Source organism: Ylistrum balloti, unplaced genomic scaffold, assembly GCF_031769215.1.
Source record: "Ylistrum balloti isolate Yb309-2 unplaced genomic scaffold, AGI_CSIRO_Ybal_v1 Utg371286, whole genome shotgun sequence".
Lineage (NCBI taxonomy): Eukaryota > Metazoa > Mollusca > Bivalvia > Pectinida > Pectinidae > Ylistrum > Ylistrum balloti.
The window spans coordinates 92,487-120,224 of NW_026782690.1; the positions used below are offsets into that span (position 1 = coordinate 92,487).

The 27,738-nt window shown below is 35.4% G+C and overlaps 1 protein-coding gene across 1 annotated transcript; it reads right to left on the reverse strand.

The window, feature by feature from the left end:
- Positions 1-5,553: 5,553 nt before the first annotated feature.
- LOC132561818 (uncharacterized) lies at positions 5,554-27,711 on the reverse strand. The gene is made up of 8 exons (XM_060226517.1): positions 27,432-27,711; positions 19,233-19,455; positions 15,831-15,892; positions 13,021-13,116; positions 10,527-10,563; positions 8,483-8,633; positions 7,523-7,775; positions 5,554-5,708 (listed from the first exon to the last, which is right to left on the reverse strand). Exons 1-8 carry the CDS (start codon positions 27,709-27,711, stop codon positions 5,554-5,556), a joined length of 1,257 nt encoding a protein of 418 aa, XP_060082500.1.
- Between the last annotated feature and the right edge of the window lie 27 nt (positions 27,712-27,738).

Below are 27,738 nucleotides of genomic sequence, written 5' to 3' on the forward strand. Positions count from 1 at the left end.
ATTTCAACATTTAGGGCCGCAGTATTATGAACGAGTTAGAGTCTCAGAAGGACAAAACAGCTGTTTGATGTAGTTGACTTCATAATTAATTGTGTGTTCTTTTTTTCTAATCTAACTTTGCATTGAATCGAACTGTCTTTCGTCCAGTCTTAATAGTGAGATGGTCACTTGCGTGGTTTCACTCTATTTTCATGTATAAGTGATGTGGCAGAGCCTTCTGGTACAGTAAAACACGTACAGTCCTATATTGGTTTTCATCTTTGATGTATTACTGCATTACCTTGATGTATAAAAAATCACTTGAGGGACTGCATTTGCCAACAACTGCTCACATAATGTGGTTTTGTTACTTCGCATTTAAGTATTGATAGTTGTAACGGTTTTGGTGACCGAATGAAAATAGTGACAATTCAACTACCATTTATCCATTTTTTTTAATTTGATTTTTTTTCACATCACACTTCATAAAACTTAATTATATTTACTCAACTTGAACAATAAATTTCATGTTTGCTTAACAACATTAAATTAATTAAAAAAAAAGTGTATAACTTGATTTTGATCCTACTTCATTTTCTTTAATGATGATAAACAATCAAAATCAAAAGACAATGAAATGTTGCCATATAAAAAAAGAACAAAATATGAAACTTTGTGAATATCTGTCATGTAAAACTTGGTCAACCAAACTATCAAGGATCTTCAATAAAAAGTGACACCTTCTTGAAAACGATGAACGGTTCCAATCATTTCTACTGTATAATGAAACTGTTTATTTCGACTACCTTTGGTTTCCGCAAATAGTATATATAGCAAGTTTTTGTGGAAAAAAATGCTAACTGCCATCAGTAATATAACTCATCAAAAGACTGACACTTTGTTTTCTTACTGATAATTCTGATCACGTTCCAAAATGAAAACATTTTCTTGATTATCCTCATCTTTAGAATCTATGTGCTGTGAGTTTATCAGTCAGCCGTCGCCATGTACATATGGATGCAATTGATAATGTTATCAGAGCAGCAACGCGAACAAAGTTATTTGCCGAGTCTTAGAGCAAACTATTGAGACTATTGTGACAAGCATATTGTTGAAAATATGAAATATAAATATTTGACATTTAAAGGTTGGTAATTGTTTCTTTCAAATAGCAATCGCAAGCATCCAACTCAGTGTGAATGTTTCGACAACAATATGTTATCAATTGATCTGGGTTTTTTTTCTATGTTGTGTACATATTTATTCTCAACAAAAGTCTACAATTTATATAATGATAAAAACAGGTAGAAGTGGCCTTATACGAAGGTTTCAGGACACGTGACATACAAACGTACTCAAACTGTTTACTCCTCAATTCCAGAAAATCTGCTAGTGTTGAAGGTAGAAACAATTCGATTCGTTTATAGCGGAATGTTAATACGATGACATCGCAGCGTGAAATATTAATTTAATGATATTTGCGTCTTGCCTCATTTTGGTTTAAGAAAAGCACTTGTTGTGACAAAAACAACCCTTATCAATTCCATACAATAATTATGATAGTCAATTTATTTCATGATAACAGTGTCACATATGTGCGACTTGTCGAAAGGACATATTCAATAGAGCTAAATCGAGTTGACGAAACGAAATTAGATATGTAAGAAATGTAAAATCATTCGATGAAATAAAATTTTGATGAGAGCGTAAAACCATAACAAAATCACACTTATCTTATTAAATACATAAGCTAACGTTTAAATCAATTTCCACATTTGTATTTTACACATTTTTTTTCAGTATTGCATTTCCCAAATCAAAGAAGGTTTCAGAATTGATACAATCTTTTTTTACTGACTCTGGTGTAATAAGTATTTGATGTTTTAAAATGAACTATTTTATAACAATAATTCCATTTATCGAAACATCGACGTTGGTACTATTACATATGTACTGTGTTCAGATAATATACAAAATGGGATTTGAAATTAATATGTGACTCTTATTAATTGTAATTCATTTAATAACTAAGTACATATTATAACAATATAAGACAACTCTCTTTATAAAGCATAAAGATACATCTTGAATCGCATCGTTTAGTATGGATATCCTATTCAGCATCCTCCATTGATTCGATAGTATCAGATTGAACCTAAGACGCAAAACCCATATGTGTGTCCTTGATGATTACGAAGCATGGTTACCGAGCGAAATCGTTGTATATATAGCATCGCCAATGTGTATGAAGCAATAGCTCAGCACAGATTATACAAAGCAATAAACCAGACCGGGAGTTTATTAGCAATACAACAGACTGAGATTTTATTTAAAACACAGACAAGTTATATAGAAAACGTGTTTACATAATGGTATCAAAAGTTATATCTATGCCAAATAATTCAAAGTGAGGCATTGTTATACCTTTGAACTTGTAATCGTTAGATAAATTACACTTAATCAAAACCTTATTTGAATGAAAACAAATAGTAGGTATTGTACAGTGCATGGTGATATATTATTGAAAATTTCAGAAATATGGTATCGTCGGCTAACCTACAGAAAATAAAGGCACACTTAGAGAGCCCTATTCGAGTCCTTACTCTTACTAGCTTTATAGTGATGCAAATATTTTATAAATATATGATTATCGGTATTTTGAAACAAATTCTCATGTCGTAGATGTAACTTTACTTACGGTCTCCAGTCAATTCAGTCTCCACTGTCTTGATATTGGTGTCACGAACTTATTAAATTATGCAACAGCACAACTCTAATATCAATAAAATGTCAATAAAAAAGAAACGCGTTTTGACACGCTGCAGAGGAGTTTACAAAGCTGTTAGGGCACAAAAGTTTGCGTGAACTAGATAAATCAGTTAAGAGATAATGAATAATATGTATCACCGTAACTAAAATTAAGGTTAAGGTCACATTTGAAATACCTACATGTATTAAAACTCGATGTTCATATACATCCAACACAGATACAGTACAAAAAAGTACATCTGCCGTCTCTAAGAAAAAATTTGGCTCAGAAAATTCAAGACTGTTATACCTATTAAACAAGAAAATTGCTAATTTAAAGCAATGATTGAATTACAGAGAAGAGTAATCGTTCACTATTTCCTAAATAGGTCTTAGATCTGGTATCTTAGAAGGCATATACAACATGTTAATGAATTATTTAAACGTTTCACATCTGAAAAATGGGGCAAGCATTTGAAATGTGTTCTTTATCATTTGAATAGTGTGGCAACGAACACTCAACATAACCTACTAACGGAAGATGAAATCTTGTCGTGGTACTTGAATTCTAAAATATTCATAAATGACAAGTAGTACTCGTTGAAAAAGCAACTAAGGTCGAAGATCGACAATATAAGATAGAAATGTAAAGAAAGATTCTGATAGATATTCTAATGGACATAGCATTCATCAGAGACCGTGCACGTATGAAAAATCTATCAATGCCAAGTTAAATAGAGATAGTGATATGAAAATACTAAAAAGAAAACATCCAAGTTAACGACATACAGCTTTTTCACGACAATGCTTCATCCCGCATAAGAATTTATATAGGCGTTTTTGAAAATAAGATAAAGAGAGTGGTATTCGTTTATTCACTTTTTTTCGTGGGGAAAATGTTTCTCGAGGAAAAACTGAAATGTTTTAGATTCTGCAATATCCATGTATTGTTGCGGGATATAAAAAGCAGACAGACTATCCTGTAGAGTTAAGGTAAGGAAGGGTTCAAAAATGCACTGCTGACAAGGAGGATATATAGCAGAAAACAACCGAAAGTATACCTCATGCATCTTATCTCTGACACAAATGACAGTATTGATGGAAAGACTTAGATGGTAAAGCGTGTAGATAAAAGAATTCGTTAAAATCCACTGCCTTTTACGCAGTAGGGAAAGGACATACCAAGATTGCTGCTAAAATAGGTCGACAAATGCAGGAGTAACAATGCTGATACTCGGTTGTGATAAGATTTCTGTCCAGACATGGTTCAGTAATTAGTTATTGCCGATTACCAAAATGTGTGATTATCTGTCCACCGCACAAATAAGATGGAAACCAACACATTGAAATGCATAGCATGCGCTTCGGAAACAAAAATGCGATAAACTTTAATGTAAATTGCTTATTGACGATTTTTTTTTTTTTTTTTTTTTTTTTTTTTTGTGCAGTTTGCAGTTTGTGCCACATATGTGTATTGCAGATTTATTTTGCAAATTATCCATAGTAGAATATAACCAACTGATGTTTGAAAATCAAAGAGAACCGCGCACTGGAAGCAGACACCTATATGTACCTTTGCCGGTGTTTTTCGGCCATAATCTTAGTATGTTCTCATCCTACTAGATTAACGACAGTGACACCACCAAAAGAAATATGAATATAGTTAAGCATCGATAGGACAGCAGTTCGCCTGGTCTTATTATTCAGTTGATCCTTTAACTCTGTATAGGTTTCACTGAAACCTAGAATTTCATCATTATGAAAACACTTAAAAACAATAGAGATCCCAAACATCAATCGTGCTTACTATGCACCAAGCCGGTGCAAAATCACTCCTTCCTACAATAGGCATGATATCCATACGTGAATTTGCTTCTTTCATTGGTAATATCATCTTGTTAATCTATGTTGGTCTATAAATGATAAGTCATATGTACAAAACATTTAATTTTACACATTATACATGAATTTGTAGTTTATAGATCCATTCTAGTCTTTCGCGACCACGGGATATTCAATGAATATGCTGTGGAATTTTCTAATGGCACTGTACGAATGATGTGAATACGACATCTACAACTATTTGGAATCAAAATGTAACCCGTATTGTCAATGGCTTATATTTTCATAGCAATAGGGTATCTGCCTCAGCTTTTAAAAGTTACTCCTGGGATTGGACAGTAATTGATTTCTCACATTCCACACATCCTTTCTGCGTAGTAAGCAACATTCTGTTGTTTCAAGGTTGAAGAATTATTACATTTATTCATTAGAACATATTCGTTTTTAAACCTCCTTCTCGCAGCGACTTTTGCAGCTGCAGCTTGCTTCTTATATTTACATAAAGGAATAAGTCTTTAAGGTATGTAAATCCACATTTCCAAGGAAGACACCAAATGATGAATCCTCATCTCCACTAGACTACCACACTGCACAACACGTTATTTGATTTATATCTCATTGATAGATACACACTCCGATACCTGTTTTCATACATTAAACTTTGATTCGGACTAATCTTATAATGCTATTTGGTCAGGTAGTACCATAACAATGGCGAAAATCTAGTAACCGCGAAAGAATACACTCACTGTGACAATGCCGTGATAGACATGTCAAACTTCCTTTACACTTTAATTTGTGAGAGTGAACGTTAGTACCTGACCATGACAATTACCGTAAAGTTGACAGCATGGAATTCATCTTCCGTCGTTTTTAAATGAATATAAGAAAAATATTATTCCGTGTCGCATTTTCAAAACCATCAATAGAAGCAGGGCCACAGATAAAGTATGGAATAACTGGATCAGATGAATGTCATTGAATTCACATCAAAATTACAAGTAGGATCAGCAGCAGTGAACAGAGAAGGTTGTCTCCCTTTATCTGTTTTCCTGCCCCGAACTCATTTCTTTTGTACAAGACACTAACTTGGGTAAACGACGTCAAAGGCGGATGAATATGTCTTTCCATTTTCCCACCTGTAAATAGATATTTTGAACTGAAATATTAACTGAATATTTATAAACACAACCGCATTACATGAATACAAATGTCTCACGTTGTTTTATATTTTCGTTAAAATTCATTTTTTATATCATCTGGATGAGCATGGAAGGCAAAATATATCTAAACAATAATCTGTTACCAGATGGTGTGGGTATACAGTTAATATAAAGCCAGTCCGGGTGGAAGATAAACAGAATGGCACCCGCATGGCGCCGGGAATATTTATCTTCCGCCCGGACTGCATTCGTGTATACCCCATCTGATTTGTTATTTATATTTCCGTTCTCAAGTGTCTATAGAAAAATCGAAATAAATGCCGTTTAATTTTCCCGCTTTACCAAATACTGATGTCACGAATTCCGAATCCATGAGAAATAGTATTAATATATAAATATAGTTCCTAGTGTTATCAACAAAAGCAATGATATGAAATAGTAGTCACAGATTTAACTTGATTATCTATATAAAAGTGTAAACGTTAGCACTTCTTTTAATAATTACTTTTTTACATTATCTTTTTCCTTCGTTTGGAATAAAATTGTGCATTGATATTTCATTTTAAAAAAATGCGGCTTTCCGTCAGATTTCACGGAACAATGTGTCTAGTATTTAGTCGGGTATTATTTTCGTTTTCGTGAAGTGGATTAATGCGACTTTCAAAATAGAATTACCATGGTACTTAGACACGGTAGTCGATCATGTCAGTTAGCAACGACGTTTTGTTTGTAACGGATTCTACATTTGTAATTTGGACAGATCAACATCTGTTGAAGCAGCCAAAGTTGACAAACTTGGTAATCAGTATGTTTTGACTACAGTAATGAGTTCGTGGCAAAATTACACGTTTGACAATATATTTGTTCTGCTATGATTTGATAGCTTTGTAAAGTTACATATATTTTATGAAGGTCTTACTAAGTCCAACAACTTCGTATATGTCAGTTCACTATATATTGAAACCGAAGTGAAAAGCGCATGTTTTGTTTACCTAGGATATATTTAGATTTATTCATTTCAACACCGACCAAATAATTGTAAATTTTAGTACACTGTTTAATGTACTACAATTTGGCTTAGTAATGTTATATAGGTCTATGCAATGATTGTATGTACAACATTTATATCTACCAAGATTACGTTTTGGTGGACATCTCGCCTTGACCACAGAATGTTTATTCATACGCTTGATCAGATGGGCGTTAATAGCCTGATATACTAGGATTTGGTTACATCGAACTGAATGGGAAAATGGTGATGGAATGGAAGGTTATTGTATCATTGGTACAATACATACCATTTGGAAAGTAGTATGCAGAAAACATAATCATTTATATCAGCGGAGAGACGAAGAGCATGTGATATTGATCAATTGTGGATCATCGGTCAGGTGAATATTTCTAGCAGGTCGATAAGCACCATATTGACCTAACTGAAAGATACTTTCATTGTATTGTCCTTTATGGATATATGATAGAAGCATGCAGGAGTCATAAACATCTTATTTCAAATGTTATTTCAAAACGTCGTCTTATTTCAAAATTGCACATTAAAAATAATCTTAATCAATAAATTTGTTTATTTTTTTTTAACAGTACATTCTGAAAAATCAATTTCAATACGTTAATTATAATATCACATATCATAATCAGGATTTTTTTATACTTCGACCAATTCTGATTTAAGTAACTTCTTTTCAGCAATTTAGATAATTTACTAACCAAATCTAAAAGGATGGAATGCGATATTTCCTTCCGCTAGTGGATCATGCCAGCTGCTATGTACGTACCTGTAAAAATGTTCCCCCATGCGTACAGCTGATACCAGTCGTTACTTAGATCCACGTAGTTACCTGGGCGTTGTTTAAAGGGAACTTGGATATAGCAGTAGAAATAGCCATCAACCTCTTCGTACCGTGTCAAGTTAGAAAAACTCGCCTTCTCAGTTGGGGTATCGTGGTAGTAAGCAGTACTGAAAGCACCTACACGGAATTCTGACGAGGTCACATCCTTTCGAACGCATGCAATTATATCAGCTCCGCCCTTTTGAAGAACATAATGTATTTTACTTCACAATGTGCGTCAAGATATGTTTTCTGTCTTGGTTAGAAAAACAATTTCTTTCAGCATTTTTACTGCTTACAGTCATATGTAGAATATCTGTCCATTGAGAAAAGAAGCATGTCTGCTACTGGTAGTGTGTGAAGCTAAGTTTGGAGTGTCTATATGTTTTGTGTGTTATTATGCTGTCTGTTGAGGTTTAGTTTATTGTATTTTGAATTGTAATATACTGGTGTGTGTAGTTTCAGTTTCCTGTGTATAGTCTGCCTGCTGTGTAGGGGATGTCAGTTTTGCTATTTGGTTAGTGACTGTTTGCTTCTTTAGTTTGCTTTTATGCTAATTGTATTTTAGATATTCATCTTTTATCATTGACAATATTTAGGATATTTTAATAACTGACGGAAATACATCAGGTTCATTTGTGCTATTGACAATTCGAAACTAAACGGTAAACTTTAACGCCCACTTCAGTTTCATCACCGTTTGACGCCGTGGATGGGAAAATCGGCAAGACAGAATTATGGTTTAGACTAAGAAAACTATTTTGACTAAGTCTGTTTTGTTCAGGATAGGCTACATGGTCCGTAACATGTCACCTGCATAATTATTTAAGTCAATTACAGGTTAATGCAATTCCAATAACGATACTGTGTTTCCACAATAACACCACTGCCAACCATTGTACTGACCATTTTGTTGTCGGAGGAGAAACCTATAGCTAACCATCCCTGTGCCTTGCCGCTGATCTCAAGATGGATGGTCCTCCGGTTGACATTATCATCCACGCGGTAGGAAACGAAGTATGTACATTCCATGTGTCTACATGAAGATTTGCCATACCTTAAATGTAGATAACATTGTATGTCACTTGAATCTGCAATGTTGTATATGGAGGATATCAATATCGTCATAGCAACAGTATACAAAACTTCGAAATACCACTTTTTTTTCTTTTTTTTTTTTTTTTTTTTGCGGAATACTAAATTTTGCCTATTTGTTAATCATGGCGAATAACTAGCGTTTTTAATTTGTCAAGCTTATCTACGGTTTTTACCGCGTTCAATAACAGTTTTTAATATGATATATTAAGTTTTGTTCTATTACATTTTCTTAAACGTGTGAATTCCTTAGGATATTTGTGTTGTGCATGACCACATGCAACGCCATACAAATTGTAAACAAATTGTATGTGTAGAGTTTATGCTGAACCAATTTTCAAAGCAAGCGCAGCGAGTGCTTTATGGTATTGTGTGTGGAAATTCAAAACCAACAAGCTGCCAATAGTATCACCTTAAAATAAAGTGTGGCTGGAGCTTCATTACACACTATACACATAGAATGGATTTAAATATTTTGACGAGGCAATAACTCCAAAAACTACTGTGAAGGCAAATTCCACTTCCTGTCATGGTCAATTAAGCACAATTAGATTGCGACTTTTCATACAAGTTTAGAGTTAGAGACAGTTGAGCCAAACCATGAATTAAACTGATCGTGCAGCTTCATTCTAGGATTCATTAGTGAATGAAATCGAGAAAGAGATGATCATTGGACAAGGTAAACACTATAAAAATAACAAAGGTGAGTAATTCGTCTCAATACATTCGAATCAAACTGTCGGTTGGGAAAATAAAAGTCCTTGTCATTGCTATTTAGCCTACCAGGTTTCAAAGAAATCAGTTACAAAGTGATAGAGATCTCCAGACAAGATTAACATTATGAAACACCAAAGGTCAGTTACTCTTCCAAATACATTTGAATCAAACTGCGGTTCAGGAAAACACAGCTGCATGCCAAGCTTATCAACTTGAGATTAAATCAGCAGAAAACTTAGAAAGATCTTCGGAAAAGGTTATCGTTATGAAAATGAGACAGGATAGTAATACTTAAAAACAGTCAAATCAAACTGCCAGTCAAGAAAGCACGACTCCGTGTCAATGCGATTTAGTTTCTCAAGTTTTGAACGGATCAGTGGAAAACTGAGAGCGGTGATATCTTGACTAATGAAAGTTTACGACGGACGGACGGATAACGCCATGACATGCCAGAACCTGTCAGAAATGGCAAACTTTTAATTATAATAAATTTCATAAACAGAATTGATTCCGGTGTTTTAATCAAATCATTTGATTTTTTTTCTTATGGCCAAATAAGATAAAAGCAATCATTTTAAAAGTGGGAAACGTGTCAGTATTTTAATTTAATCACGATGATTAGACAATTTGAGTGTTATGGAAATACATTACAGTTTTTTTTTTTTAATGTTAACTATAAGAATAATAGCTTAAATAACCAAATGCTTACAGATGACAATTAGGACACATAGAATGGATCCACAACGACTACGATAATTGTCATTTTAGTGTTGAATGAAATGGGAATGAAAAATCACGAGGGGCTTTTTATATCCAACATTCATCATGAAAGCTTCCACTAGCTGTGAATAAATTCTATGTGCAGTAACGTGCATGAATTAAGTTGTAATGTTTGCAAATTAACAACAGCGATAAGCTTTTTTGTTTGTTTTTCTATTGATTTACGAACCATCGACAATTACAATTATTTAGATATGTATCTATTATAACAAAAATCAATATTTCACACTCAAACTAAACAGTTAGGCATGAAACCCCACAGAAATTTACTCAGATATAACGCAGACGTAAAAAGCCTTATCAAATAGACTTTATATAGACTGCACATTAAACGTTAGGCCTGTTTAATGATACTTACCGGAAGCAGCTATGAGTTTCTCCACACATCACTTGGTCTGTAATATGTTATAAAAAAGTTTTATTCACTTGTATGTCTGGTATATTTTTGTTACGGTAATGTGTTATCATTAGCAATGGTCATTCAAGTATACCAGATTATTACATGTGTTGGTTGCATGCCTTTGAAAGTATGCGATGCGATATCTTAGTGTCTTAGTGTTCGTATTAACAATTGTACCTTCATGAAACAGTGTTGAACTGGTGCCTATTTATAGCAACATAAGATATAAGTTAGCCACCGAATGTATGAATTAGGTCATCCGACGGGATTACGTTATGCTGACAATAGACAAATTAGTCGGTACACTGCCAAAATGTTGTCGTTAACTAGGAAATATTTAAGACTGCTATACTGCGGCTCAGGAACACACCCTACAATTTCATATTTTCCGCGTTTCGGAGAATAGCGGAAAATAATTGTCCTATAGGTACGGTATTCGGGTATCTTCGTGAGAGTTGTATGGTCCAATGGGAGTGCGACGCGTTGTCCGCACGTGCAAGTCAAGAAAGTGTGTAAGGGTAGGCGAGGTATCGGGCATTCTAGCCACAAGTACAGTCAAGAAAAATGTTGCCAAGTATTACATTTTTAACTGTATTTATTTCAGTACGGAATGGCTTTGAGTTGTTAAAAATCCAACGCGCTGAGCTTTAAGCATTGAGGGTTGGTACACTTCCTGTTTTCCTGATAGGTTTTCAGGTTGAGTGGCTCGCTTAGCTCTTTATCTACTCAAGCTATTCCTGGGCGGAATGTATGCGTGTGTAAGAGTCGTTTGTGGAGTTATGAAAAATGTCCAAGTTTGTAAAGATATGTATTTTTGTCTTTATATTTCGTAATAAACGCCGGGTGACACTCTATTGTCCACTACTGGCTAGCGGCAGTCATGTGTTGGAGTTATTGTTAAGAGATGAGTATAGAGAGGACGAGTGAATATACAACTAAAGACCGCCAAAATTAGGCAGTGACAAGGAAGATATAACGAAACAAATAGTTAACTAGAAATAAAGAAAAATATCGAAAATGTAGTACTTACGTCTTGCAAAGCTATGCATATCTTTTTCTCATATTTCGTTTAGTAATATGAACATTCGGTCTAAAAGACGTTTCAATTAAGAATTGAAGTGGCCTGCTGAATACTTGATATGACTGATGCAACAGCATTAAACTCACAACACAGGATTTCGAGGGATGCAGATTGGTTAAAGTTAGTGGGAAGTTTTACGGTCGTCTTGTGATGTCTTCGAGAAATATCCTATTTCTTTGTGCGATTTGAAGCTGAACATTTTTAATGCTTGCTGATTAGGCGATTGGTTCCGTTGTAGTATACCTTGTTCCCATTTGGGAATGTGACATTAGTGTTTGGATTGCCGAAGATTTGCATGGTGTGTGTCTTCGATGAAGCATAGACACTTACTTACCTAGTCTTATTCTGCGTTTACGTTTTCAGGAATCTCCGTGTAAATCTTTCTGTTGTTTTACTTTGTCTTAATTCTGTTAAACTTGAGTTTGAAGTAAGACAGTGTTATTATGTCAATATATTCTTAGCAGTTCTTCAAAGACTCAAACAACGGGAATTAAGCCAATTCAAGCAACGAGTGATGGCCGTCCGATTTACGCATAATGTGCGATATGTATTCGCTGGTTTAAAGGTACATGAACATGTTTCATATATACTCATTTAGAGACTCTAATTAATGTTTAATCTTTATGGCGCTAAATGGTTACCTTCATATTTCGCGAAACATGCTTTATTCTAAACTTATGATAATTTGTTCAAATAACCATTTAAGTTCTTATGTTTTAAATTTTCGGTCTATGTCATCAGGATTTAATTTCTCTTAACTGATTTTGGAAATAGAATATATAATACCGTTCCTATTATAAAAAAAAATGTTTTTGCTAATGAAATATAAATTTGAACCGGCTACAGAATTATACAGCCTTTACATACATATACTAATCGTTAATCATATGATTGAAATAGATATATGGTTAATAGCAGAATTCGTAAAATAATCAGATAACCAATGCGTCAACCATCCGGGTCTTGATATGCTATTCACTTATTGCTTAGATGTTATTATAATGCAGAAAAAAAATTTTTTCTTTGAACGTTACTCAAAGGTAACTCTACAAAATATAGAAGAGAGATATTGCCAGAGAAAGTACACTAAATTTTGGCTATTGTAATGTCAAGGGGGGCGGGGGTATCCGCACCCCCTCCCCTATATAAAATATCATTAAAAATGACTCAACTGAATTATTGTTGTCCATAGGTTAATTAAAGTGATACTCACCGATACTGATCATATGCTTGAGGAGTGGGGTAAGCGTTATTATAAACATACCATTCATTGTAATCAAAGGAATGCAAATGTACGTTAAAAACGAGATATCTCTAATTTCATTTTTAATTACCATGCACTAAGTATATACAGATATATTATACACTTACCGGTGATGTTTGGCTTATCGGCACTGGATGTATCACGTTCAAAACGTTGTGAATTGATTGGCGCTGTGAGTTTGGGCATAACTTTCTTATTTTTTTCTGAAATGAATAAGGGTAAGCGTTTTTTTTTTTTAATTATGCTTATTATATAGTAAATATGTTTTCGCTATTTCTTCTCATTATAAATGATCAGGAATGAGAAAGTTTACATAAATATACACGACGTCCTAATCAAAATACAGACCATGATGTTTACTCCGTCACTATCCGTGTAGGAGGGAGAATTAGGATAAGTACGTTAATCAGATTATAGAATAAAAAGATTTTCAAAAATGACACAGTGTCACGTAGCAGTGTCGGAATATCGTATCACCCATGAAAAATTGAATATTCAGAACATGGTCGTTAATGGGATGTTGTTAGATTCCATGTGTACATTGAAGGAGCGATAATTAAGACCTTCACTTTAATCAAATTGACCGGAACATTTCGAAAGGGGAACGTTTACACAAAAAATGGGATATGATTTTAATTTCTCTTATTTTTAAGAGCTTTCCTGCATTGAAATATGAGAATATGCATCAGAAATATTATTGTTAAGCAAAATGTGGGTCGGTTTGAATAGAACTACATACTGTGAATAGATTTATCAATGATCTTTATATCTTTTTTTAACTTTTCTCACAACAACTCCTTTGGTGACCATGCTTCTGGCAGAAAACAAGTGATTTTTGGTTTAATGTGTAACTACAACGCTTTAAGATACTTTCTGATGTCACAGCTGAGACCGGCATTTTTAGTCTTAGAATTCAGGAACAAAATTATCTAGACCAGAACTGTTGACGACATCTATATAACATTATGATAAATATCAATTTATGTTTTTTTCTATTTTATATTTTGTGTTCTGAGTGATATATTTATTTTGTTTAAAGCATTACAACACACAATTTGAAAGACAAATGCTACGCTATCAAATAGCGGCGTTTAACTTCTCATATGCCGAATTTTTTGTGAGTGAACCTCTCCCAGCATACAGTCTAGCATCTGGCATATCCAGGATGAGTCAGGTATGCCACAACAGTCGACGTTTTATGTCTTATTGGCATAATTGTTCCATGTATGTATCGTTTCACATGGCGCTATCTCTGTGTGTGAATTGTAATATCACGTATTTATGTATCGTATCGTGTGGCGCTATCTCCGTATTTATTGTCACACAACGTGTTCGTGTATTGTATCGCGTGGCTATATCTCATAGGGTGTTGTAAAATAAGATACTTATAAATTGTAACGAGTGGTTTCATCTCTTTGTGTATTGTAATATAACGTGTTTATGTATTGTATCACGTGGTTCTATCTCTGTGTGTAATATGACGTGTTTATGTATTGTATCGCGTGGCTCTTTCGCTGCGTGTATTGAAATATAACGTGTTTATCTATCGTATCTAGTGGTTCTATCTCTGCGTGTATTGTAATATAACGTGTTTATGTATCGCATCACGTGACTCTATCTCTGTGTGTATTGCAATATAACGTGTTTATGTATCGTATCACATGGTTCTATCTCTGTGTATTGTAATATAACGTGTTTATGTGTTGTATTACGTGGCTCTATCTCTGTGTGTGTTGTAATATAACGTGTTTATGTGTTGTATCACGTGGCTCTATCTCTATGTGTGTTGTAATATAACATAGCAATGTATCGTTTGTCGTGGCTCTATGCTTGTGTTGTAATGTAACTTGTCTTGTAATACACTGATAATTTGTTATTGGTATTTTGTAGTTATTTACGATTCTTTGCAAAATAAATAATGAAACACCAGTTTTCTTTGGAATGATCTTAAACATCCATGTGACAGTATATTACAATACGAGCATTTTGGTTGGTATACATTTCAAAACGCCAAAACTTCAAAAGGTATATTATAATGTGAAAGTTGATGTCCTAGAGTGTACATTACAGATGTTTGTGTACAACAAAAATATATACTTTGAGTATTTCAAAGGTTTATTAGAATATGCTACCATAATTAATCATATAGCGTGTGTTATCAGCGTTATAACACTGACTAGTGAACAGTGCCATGACTAGACGTGTCATAACATCACGTGGATCTCTGATTGGCTCAAAAGTCACACTGTTTTAATTGTGATGTCCAGGAAACTAAGTGAGAGTTCATCATTAAGTGAACCCCTGTAATATCTACAACTCGATCTATAACTCCATGTTCAAGTTAATTAATAACCAATTTATCCTTTAGCTCACTTGTTCTTCATCTCACCTGATAAAGTCAATTTCTGCAAATTTGAAATTCTGATCCTGAAGCAAACAACTGCGCAAACACCGTGATCCAACACTTAATAGTTTTTGAATAAAATTTTCAATTCCTAAAACATTTGACCCCGGTGACCTTGAATTTAAGTCATGGTCAATCATTTGAACGAATTTGGCAGCCTGTCATTAATCTCGTTACAGAATTGATATAAATAGCCATGTCTTTTTGTTTGTTAAGAAGGAGTTGCTCTAAAGTTTATGCATGACCGACGAAGCACAATGGACAAAGGTCATCTTGACCCTAGTATTTCCCCTTGTACTCATTTAGGATATTCCGTGTAATTGTTTCTTTTGTTCATATATTCATATGTCACAAAACAGAAAGGTTTCAAATCTTAGGAAACATCGCCAATTACCTTTTGTTTTGTTTGAACTGATGTTTATTTATGGATGCAAATAATTGACTTTTTATGAGGGAATGTGATACTATTGAAAGCGTTTTAAGTATACAACTTTTACTTATAATGAACATTACCTTGAAATCGTAGCTCAAAATCTTCCATTGAATCCAGGGAATCACCACACTGCGCATACATCCTGCAGATAACACAATATATCTACAGATATAAACAGTTGTTGTCAATCATTTCAAATTATGCATTTTCAAATTTAAGACCTCGCCAATGGAGAGCATTTTCTTCCATATATTCTACTCGAGGACATCTTAAACCAATAACACCCGCCAGGTCACGGCATACTGACAATGACACACGGCAGGTCACGTATGCATACAACAATACCCGCCAGGTCACGGTAAACAAACAATGACATCCGGCCAGATCACGGTATACTGACATTTACCTATCCAGGTCTCGGTATACTGGAATTTACCTAGACACGTTAGCATGACACCCGGCCAGGTCACGGTATACTGACATTTACCTAGACACGTTAGCATGACACCCGGCCAGGTCACGGTATACAGACATTGACCTAGACACGTTAGCATGACACCTGGCCATGTCACGGTTTGCTGACATTTACCTAGACACGTTAGCATGACACCCGGCCAGGTCACGGTAAACTGACATTGACCTAGACACGTTAGCATGACACCTGGCCAGGTCACGGTTTGCTGACATTTACCTAGATACACTAGCTTGACACCCGGCCAGGTCACGGTATGCTGACATTTACCTAGATACACTAGCATGACACCCGGCCAGGTCAAGGTTTGCTAACATTTACCTAGCCAATTTAGCATGACAACCGGTCAGGTCACGGTATACTTACCATTACCTAGCCAGGTCACGGTATGCTGGCATTGACCTAGACACGTTAGCATGACACCCGGCCAGGTCACGGTATACTGACATTTACCATTAGCATGACACCCGGCCAGGTGACGGTATACTGACATAAACCAAGACAAGTATGCATGACACCCGGCCAGGTCACGGTTTGCTGGCATTTACCTAGACACGTTAGCATGACACCCGGCCAGGTCACGGTATACTGACATTTACCTAGATACGCTAGCATGACACCCGGCCAGGTGACGGTATACTGACATAAACCAAGACAAGTATGCATGACACCCGGCCAGGTCACGGTTTGCTGACATTTACCTAGACCATTTAGCATGACAACTGGTCAGGTCACGGTATACAGACATTTACCTAGACACGTTAGCATGGCACCCGGCCAGGTCACGATATACTGACATTTACCTAAATACATTAGCATGACACCCGGCCAGGTCACGGTATACTGACATTTACCTCGACACGTTAGTATGACACCCGGCCAGGTCACGGTATAATGGCATTGACCTCAACACGTTAGCATGACATCCGGCCAGGTCACGGTATACAGACATTGACCTAGACACGTTAGCATGACACCTGGTTATGTCACGGTTTGCTGACATTTACCTAGATACACTAGCATGACACCCGGCCAGGTCACAGTATGCTGACATTTACCTAGACAGTTTAGAATGACAACTGGTCAGGTCACAGTATGCTGACATTTACCTAGACACGTTAGCATGGCACCCGGCCAGGTCACGGTATACAGACATTTACCTAGACAGTTTAGAATGACAACTGGTCAGGTCACAGTATGCTGACATTTACCTAGACACGTTAGCATGGCACCCGGCCAGGTCACGATATACTGACATTTACCTAAATACATTAGCATGACACCCGGCCAGGTCACGGTATGCTGGCATTGACCTAGACACGTTAGCATGACACCCGGCCAGGTCACGGTATACTGGCATTTACCTCGACACGTTAGTATGACACCCGGCCAGGTCACGGTATGCTGACATTTACCTAGATACACTAGCATGACATCCGGCCAGGTCACGGTTTGCTGACATTTACCGAGACAATTTAGCATGACAACCGGTCAGGTCACGGTATACTTACCATTACCTAGCCAGGTCACGGTATACTGGCATTGACCTAGACAGTTTAGAATGACAACTGGTCAGGTCACAGTATGCTGACATTTACCTAGACACGTTAGCATGGCACCCGGCCAGGTCACGGTATGCTGACATTTACCTAAATACATTAGCATGACACCCGGCCTGGTCACGGTATACTGACAATGACCTAGACACGTTAGCATGACACTCGGCCAGGTCACGGTATACTGACATTGACCTAGACACGTTAGCATGACACCCGGCCAGATCACGGTATACTGACATTGACCTAGACACGTTAGCATGACACCCGGCCAGGTCACGGTTTGCTGACATTTACCTAGATACACTAGCATGACACCCGGCCAGGTCACGGTATGCTGACATTTACCTAGATATACTAGCATGACACCCGGCCAGGTCACGGTATACTGACATTTACCTAGACAATTTAGCATGACAACCGGTCAGGTCACGGTATACTTACCATTACCTAGCCAGGTCACGGTATACTGGCATTGACCTAGACACGTTAGCATGACACCCGGCCAGGTCACGGTACACTGACATTTACCTAGACACGTTAGCATGACACCAAGCAAGGTCATGTTTTGTAACCTGGCTATCATGACTTCTAGGTATGTCATGATGTTGTTCCGTTATACTCAAAATAATATATGCATATCATCGTTCTTAATCGGTTAAGTATTCTGACAGTAAACTTGACATGCATCACTTTTTTAATACTTTAACCGATCAAATTATACCGACAAACATAGCATTGACTCATACGTATGATACTTCACCCGGTCCCGCCATAATGACAGCAACCTCAATACGCTACTCTCGGATAACATCGAATTCGAACATATCAAAGTGACATTAACGTGGACCAGTTGGCATGATAGCATTTATAACTACGATATGCTACTGCTACCGTGACACCAGATTTGTTAATTTTAAACTTTTTTGTATGAACAATAGTTATGCTAAGTTTAATAACAAAGACAAAGAGCATAGCCATACAACCAATCAAATCCAAGAATAAATGACAAACAACTTAATCACAACATTGCTTCATCAAGTCTTTGATATTGTAAAGAAGTCTCGAAACAAAAAGAAAAGTACGGATTTATCAGTAAGCTAATCATTCAGTTCAGCGCCCTTGATACGTTTCTTTGCTTACTTTGCCGAACGAAATGTTCTCTGGATAACGGTATGTGTTTCTGTTTCATGCGGTGAAATCTCCAAAGTAAAAGACATGATCAGGGATAACGACATAAGAGTAAGATTATACTGTAAGATAACCTTGATACATGGGTAAGATCAACATCACCTTACCTGTTGCTGGAATGAGAAGCCTTTTTAAAAAAAAAATTCAAAAATATGTACAGTTTACACGATATGCGCATGATTTTTCACGATATGCGCACGATGTTTTTGGTGTGTTGTGCTTTACCACAACTGTAGATATATCTCTTTACATGGGTGTTATACCTTCCTAGGTTGAGTTTGTTAGGAAGTCTCATCAGCTGTACATATACTTGTGGAAGGACGGTTAATGGAGAGGTTTTCGGGTTGACATGGATTTGGACAGAATTGCTTGGAAGACGGGAGACGGTTATTGTTCCATCATTTTCACTCAAACTGAGGCTAATGAGTTTTCGTTGAAATGCGACAGTGATTTCCGGCACTTCAGTGGATGGACAAAAAAGCACAGCTGTTAAAAAAAAAAGAAAATGATTTAGATATAAAGCAATGATGTTATCATACCTGAAAAAACGTATCAATCATACGATCTCGCAAAAAAAGAAAAAAAGAAAAATAGAAAAATAACGAAATACATGTGTATACATATATCAAGCTCGGGTACAATTACGACAGGCAACTTACATCTGAAACCTTCGGATCAACGACATCACTGTATATGATGCATTATGTTAATTCATTGATATTTTGGACATTTTATCACAATGAACGTTGGAAGACAAGTTTTTATTCGTGTCCTGTCCGGGCCTCGATCTCACTATCTGCCACACCAAGTCATTTATCCAAGTAATTCCAGACCACCTAACCATTAATGGTGGTGTAATTGTTAGGCAGTTACAAAAAATATTTAAGACATTTTCTCACTTTCTACATCAAGAATGCTATCATCCTTTTGTCATTACTAATTCTTAATAGCAGTTCGTTCTTTCTACTTTGCTATATCTATATATTATTAAACGATACTTTAGTTCCGACTTTTTAAACAGTTTGCCGTAAGGATAAGATAGTATACTTGAACAAAATCTCGACGCAGATAATTCATCGAAGATTTTATATGGACCTAGACAGGCCTCGTCATCTGTTGATACGTTTTTCATATCGCTGTATTTCATGACCGTACGGGCAGATTAAAGAAATATCTAAGTAGTTTGATTCTTTTAACTCGAGCAAAATGACTGTAATTCACATCTGTTTAGTCCACCATCATATCATGACGAGCTGTTCGATTCACCATTCTTCTGTAGTCCTTCAGTCTTTAGCAATTCTTGTAATTGCTACTTTCTAAATGTAATCCATTGACTATTTCCAAATTCCAAAAGTAGGTTCCCCTTGGTTTCTAGTTGTGTTTCGTCTCATTTTGAGACTGACCTAAAGAAATATGGCAATTATTGTCAACATATTAAATTCATATTTAAATGTATTGTCAATTAAGTCGTTGTTTAAGGTTTGATGGGGTTTAATTAATGGTATTGATTGAGGAATGCTTACACATTGTTACATCATAGAGATCGTTTATCCGTTAGATTTATGACTGAACATCAAAACAAAAACATAGCTGACATGGGATCATTTCTGATACTGACAATGAAAATTTGGTATTGCTACTTTTTTGAGAAATACTAAATAGATATTTGTTTAATTTCGAATTAAGGTTCACCTTTTGTATTGAGATCCTCCAACAAACTATTGGCATACCTATGTTAACTAAGTAAATTGACTTTTTTTCAAACGAGAGTTAATTCATGGAAAAAAAAAACTTATCAAAACTAGTTACAATGACCTTGAAAAGTCGTTAAATTTCACATTCAGATATTTTGATAACGTCTCGTTTCTAAATAACAAGAAATGTATTGACCACGTCAATTGTATATGCTATGTAGAACTGGAAATTAAAGACACAACAAACTCTTCTACATCAGCTACTTATCTCGATTTTCCCTACAATGTAACCAACACGTACAGATTTCAACCTTGATGCGTGGTGATTTCATTTTCCCTATTTTTAATTATCCCTATCTAGATAGCAACATCACTGCGTCTCCTACCTTTAGTGTTTGTATTTCGCATTTGATTTGACGGACCTGTTCCTATTATCATAATTTTCGTGCACAAGGTCGTCGACAGACGGACAAACTTGCAATTCAAAGGTTCAATAGGTGCAGGTTTATGAACATTAAGGTGAAGTTTTACGGTCATCATAGTGATCTCATTGTATACATTGTTCTTCTTTGAGAACGCGACATTACTCACTCGGATTGACCAAGATTTACATGGCCGGGGTAGTCGATGAAGGAGCAGACGCCTACTACAGCGAACTTCATTTTGTTCACGTTTTAAACTTCGTGCTTCAGGATTTACACAATTTTCTTTTCTGTTTTTTATTTTGCTATATGTTTACGTTAATCCTCCGACGTTTAGGGCAGAACATCATCAGACTGGCTGGGAGTATGTTCCCATGAAGTACGCTTTTCCTGACAGCCATCATCGACAATCTGTTTCCTTCAATTTAAATTTTCTGGTGGATTAGAAATTAGTTTAATTTTTTTGGAAGTTTTCCTTGTTCGATGAGATACTTTCGATTGCAACACATTGCTCTCTATCTGATAAGTAGGACAGCATCCAAGACAAAGCTTTATCGTTCACATATGGTGTGAAGCGGAAGTATCACATCGAACAAGGAAATTGTGGATTTCGGCGTACCACAAGGTTAAGTTCTGGGCCCGAGAATGTACTGCCTGTTTTCTAAACCAGTTAGTGATATTTGTCGTAAACATGGTCTTTCATTCTATTGCTATACTGACGACACTCGGGCACATATGATTCTAAAACCTTCTAGGGATTGGAAAGGTATGTCATTCAAACTTGAATTGTGTGTTTCAGATATCAACAGTTGAATGAAATGCAACTTACTTAAATTAAATCAGGACAAGACAGAAGTAATTGTGTTTACACCTACGAGTCAGCAAAGAAAATGTCAAAGCTCTCAGCTCACTGTTGGCAGCAGTGCAATTACGCCAGCACCAGTTGTGAAAAACTTTGGTGTGCACTTTGACCGCTCTTTGACAATGGAACAACAAGTTAATGTCATTGTCAAATTCACATCATCGGATGTATTCGTCAATATCTAACGTCAGACGCCTGCAAGACACTTGTTTATTCTCTTGTGACATCACGTTTGGATTATGGCAATGCAATTCTGTATGGTATTCCGAAATCACTGTTGAAAAAAAAAACTACAAAAGGTTCAAAATGCTGCAGCTCGACTTGTGACTAGAACAAAGAAGGGAGACCACATTAAACCGGTGCTTGTGTCACTTCATTGGTTGCCTGTAGAGTTCCGATGCCGATATAAATTTCTAGTATATGTTTACAATGTCCTACATGGACCCTTTTCTGACTATTTGAAAGAATTGATCGTTTCATATGTCCCATCAAGGACACTGTGATCACAGTCTAGTGATATACTGACTGTCCCTAAAACAAGAACTGCTACATACGGTACATGTCCGCTGTTTTTTTCACTCGTCAGGAAAGTTGCAGATTGATCTACCTTGCCACTTGCATAACTGTGACTCACTGACAGTATTCAAATCCAGACTGAAACGCATCTCTTCACACGTGCATCTGATGTGTAAATAGTGTTTTAATTAGTATTTGACTCTTCCGAAACTTACCCAATACTTATTTGTATCATCATAGATGTATATATGATGTATTTTGTATAGTTTCATAATATAGATAATTTTTTTAAACATGGCTTATAAAGCGATTTAGAGCTGATTTGTTTGACAGTATAGAGCGCTATACAAATATTGCATATTATTATTATTAAAATAAGCGATAGCTGAATTGCATTTTCGAGAGCTTTATTAGATATTCAGATGTATTTTCAAAATCTAAACCCTCTCTGTAGTGGAGGGGTTTGTTAACAAAATCAAAATTAAATTCAAACGTGTGAGCAAACTGTTATGGACACCGCACGAGTTTTATCGAATTAGAAAGGGTGATAATCTGTTAATACACAGGTTTCAAAATAGGAATCAACGTCGCCTCCCTTCATGATTAAGGAGTTTGAGGAGAGTGCCATACCATTTTCTTAGAAAGTCCTTTATTTTTTCAGTTTTATTGAATTTGATATTCAAAGTGAAATGTTCTTTCTGTGTTCATTATATAAAAGGGTTCACAAAGAGTGATAACTATCATAGAAAGACACAGCAGAAAAGAACGGAATAAAAATAAAGAATCTAAATGCAAAAATTTAGGGTTTAAGATTGATAATTTTTACCTATTACACGTCTCATTGGTAGAAGACTCGAAATAAAGCAAGAGATTCTTTACAAAGGACATTACTAGTCTCCTCATACTAGTATGCTGTCGAATCCAACAGACCCTATTCAGAAGTTCTGAAACAGACGGCAACCAATCCTGACCTGACCGGAACGTGTTTGCGGTGAGGAATTGCTATTCTGAGGTCAATATGTAATATGGATGTGTTGTGGTATACCACTCTTAATAAACTTCACTTTTTTTATGTGCCCAATTATTGTTGAATTCCGTTTTGATACAACCTAGGAAATCTAAATAACTAAAAAAATGTTAAGATTTTAATATTGCTGCAATATCTTCAAATATCTCCCAGCTGCTGATTCCTGCGATTTTCTATCTATTCATAACGTTTTAATGATGTCGGCAGCTGTCTTGTCAAGAAGGTTGCCTAGCAACAGATCATCGGCTGCCCCAGGGATATGTGGAAGACGCCATTTGTGAGAGAGGAGAAGCATAATTTGGTAAACACATAACGTCTTGTTATAATCATGCGCATTTAACACGTCAAATTGTTTTTTTTTCCTTCTACAGCAAATACTCGATATATACTAGTCCACTCGGATTTCATTTTAACCTTCAGAAGTAAATTAACTTTTGATGTCATATATATTCCAAGTGATAATTCAACATGAAAAATGCTGGAAACCATTTGATTCATTTACACACGTATCAAATATATCCTGCAGAACGTTTCAGTTTCTTAGCCCTTTAGTTTACGTGCTTTTAACAGCTCCGTTATCATTTTGGAAGCATGTTACCATGTGGATAATTATACATATTAACAATGTATCAAAGTCATGTAATCTGATAGGAAGGTTTCAAGTTTAAATTGGCTGTCCATAACACGTAATAAATGCATTTACAAGACTTTCAAAGAGGATGTCGTGGTGTACTGATAGGCGATTGTCTGTCTTAGATCGAAAGTTTGTGGCCTGAGTACGACACAAGTCATAAATTGTCTTCTTTCGCAAGTCGCGTAACAATGTCCAACTATACAAATCTACACATTCATACAAACCTATTTATTATTTGCATTGCCTTAAAAGAGTCATTATTATCAAATTACATGTATTTGATATCGAGAGAAAGCTCTACTTTTTCATTTTGGCTTAATGCAATTATTGAATATATTTTAACAGATATGTATCTATCCACAAGTAATTATTTCATTTTCTAAGAGTATTACACGTGGTCTGAACCATAATTCCCATTTAATGAAGTTGTGCCTCTAAAACGCAATGCAAGAGCAAGCAGACGCAAGTGGAAATATGTAAAATGAAGAAAGGAGTAATTATTCGAGGAAATTCGGGTTCAAAAGTACATAATTTTGAAGCTAGATAAGATAATTATGAAATAACCCTTTTCTAAAGAATTTCTTGGAAATTCGATACCAACTTTAGACCCATATAAAGGTTAACTTTACCTTTTTGTTTCATAAAGATGTAATCTTCAAATGTAGTATTCATATATTTGAAATAAGTCCTTAAGTTTAACATTAAAACACACCATTTGGCTTCTTTAGTATTTGACTTTTACATCAAAGTGTTTTATTTATTTTAGTTAATTAAGAGACCTAGTTAAGTTTCTTATCTGACATTGGATAAATTGCATACGCTTGGTGCATATTCTTTGAAAATAAAACTAGTCTTGATATTTCATTGAGAATTATCTCAGACTTGTCACAATAAATTATCCAAACTCAAGAAGAGAGTTGAATGTTTACCTTTGTTTCACCTATTGCATTTCTTGCCTTCCGCCACTCTGTCCCTCGAGGAGACATTTTGACTTATCATTTATAGGCAATGACTCCCAGCCCCGTTGACTTATACTACAAATTTAAGACGTCTATTGCAGTAAACACAACGACTCTTCTGACCTAATTTAGATAAACTGCACCCAGTCGTTCATGAATAGTTGTATCACAAAATGTTGACAGAGGAATCGACGTTATGGTGTAAGTTCATCAACCCTCTGTACCGAATAGTCTTATTGTAATATAGATCCTGAAGTCGGTATTCAATTTTGGATTTACGAGAGGTATCCATGTCGAGGATTTGAATGAATCCAGTTTGTTAGGATCAAAGAATCAAATAAAGCATTTTCCGTTGAGAAGCACCGAATAAGGAGATATGTAGACAATGACAAATTGATATATCAAAGAAGTAAACAGCCATAACACTATGAAATGAAGGAAAACAGTCTGATTTAACGGTCATTACGCCTATATATAGGGAGGAATTTAATTAAAAATACATGTAAGAGAGACGACCTTAGGCAACATCAACTTTTAAAAACAACTGGGGGCAGTTACTCACCCAAATACTATCAATTTAAACCGCCGATCAGGGAAACACGACTTCATAATATGGTGATCAAACCATTCCAAATTGAAAGGAAATGAGAGAGGCGACCTCAGGACAATATTGACATTAAGAAATAAATAAATGGGCTGTTACTACTCCAAATATAGTCAAATTAAAAGCCTATCGAGTTTGAATACAACAAAATTGAAAATATAGAAATATCCGGAAAATAGAGACATCATAAATAACGATGAGACAGTAACTCTTTCACATGTAGTCAATAAAATGGCTGCTCCGAAAATGCAACGTCTTTCTATGGTGTATAAAACTTACAAGTCTGAAAGGAATCGGTTGAAATGTGAAAGATCTGTGGACAAGTATTTGATCAAAACGAGATGTAGAATTGATGTACGTAAAACAACGAGTGTTAATATGATTGAAACTTATTGCACCTGGTTACATCTAAAGTTGAATTAACGTAAAAATCAATTCCAAACTTGATACATATAAAAATTCAGAAACGCAACATGCTATGACATATCCTGTTCAGCAATTAACTGTTTAGGGATGTAACTGCACTATTTCATTATTGTGAACAATTGGTGTGTTCAGTAACTTATCCTTAATCAGCATAATTTTAAAAGTTTGGCATCGGCATAAGTGTTATTGTCTACTAATTCAAGGTCGTTGGTGTCAATGTTCAGATTGTCTTATTACATTTTTTTAGTTAATAATCACTTTCATTATTCTATCATTTTGACAAACCAAACTATATCAAATGTGAGATCTTCAGTCAAATACTTCTCTCGGGGTTATAACTTTCATGCATGTCTTCTAGAGTGTAAGGAATTCACTTTCTAGTTTTTTTTCTGACTGGCTTCAAAAGATTCAAGTTTTCATTGAATGGTCATATCCATATTACCGCGTGGCTAAGAAACAAATGATCCGCAAAAATGTAAATAATATTGAAATATTATCTCAGAAATGCAAAACGGCCAAACTTTGGTTTTATATTATCTTCGAAAATTTTGTTTGGCCAGTTTGAACCAAGGCAAAATTAGCAGGCAATATATAATACATTACCAATTTATCGATCCAATTTTAGTTTTGATCATCTAAGTTTATGGCTCCAACACTATCCCCACTGATATATCATATGGATCGTATAAAATACCCACATTGCATATTCGTTATCATTTTGCTATTCCTCTTTTCTATCCCTACATCGCCTCGCATGTTCTCTAAATGTTTGATATTGCCGGGAAGTATATTATTATGTACTAAGGCTGTGAAGTACCAATATAAAAGAAGCTATAATTTGAAGTTCATATTTAATACGCGCAGGATTTAAATAATATCATAGCATTGTTGACATGTCTATGGCCTTAGCTATGAGGAACGTATATGTACAATTACCCGAACGTTGGTCATGATATTTGCTTTGTTTTTATACATATCCTCACAACAGCCAGGATTAAATGAGGGCCAATGTCAAGAGGGACACCAAAAGAGGAAAGAAAAAAAACACCTTTAGACATCGGAGAAACCACCCAGAACTGCAGGGGAAAATTGATACGTTTTTAGGATATGAGATTATATTATTTATTTCTGAATCATACAATTATGAAAAAACTTAACATATTTCAACACGTAGGCTCTTGTAGTGATAAGGATGTTATTCCTCTTTCTAATAGTAATAACTTAATTTGTTTCTCTGAAATACCATTCAACAATTAAAATAATTTATCGACAAATATCGCTTTAATATGTTTATGTAAAAATCATTAAATACACTCACTTGTGACATTGCTGTTCTTCTGCGAATCTTCTGTAAGTACAAATACTCTCACTTCCGTATGTAATACACCACAAAGCTGACGCGACTTTTGAAGTGTTATCTCCGATACGTGTAAAATTCTGTTATTTGAGATCTTCTCACGTTGAACACACTCGGATGAAGCAAATGTGGAGCAAAGTAAGGACAGAAAGACGCACATGAATGAGAAATATGACTTAACACAAAACACGTGTTTGCGACGTGTGTTTGTGTTCACACTGAAATGATGGAAACGTTCCATAACTGCTCATTACAAACGAAGCAGATC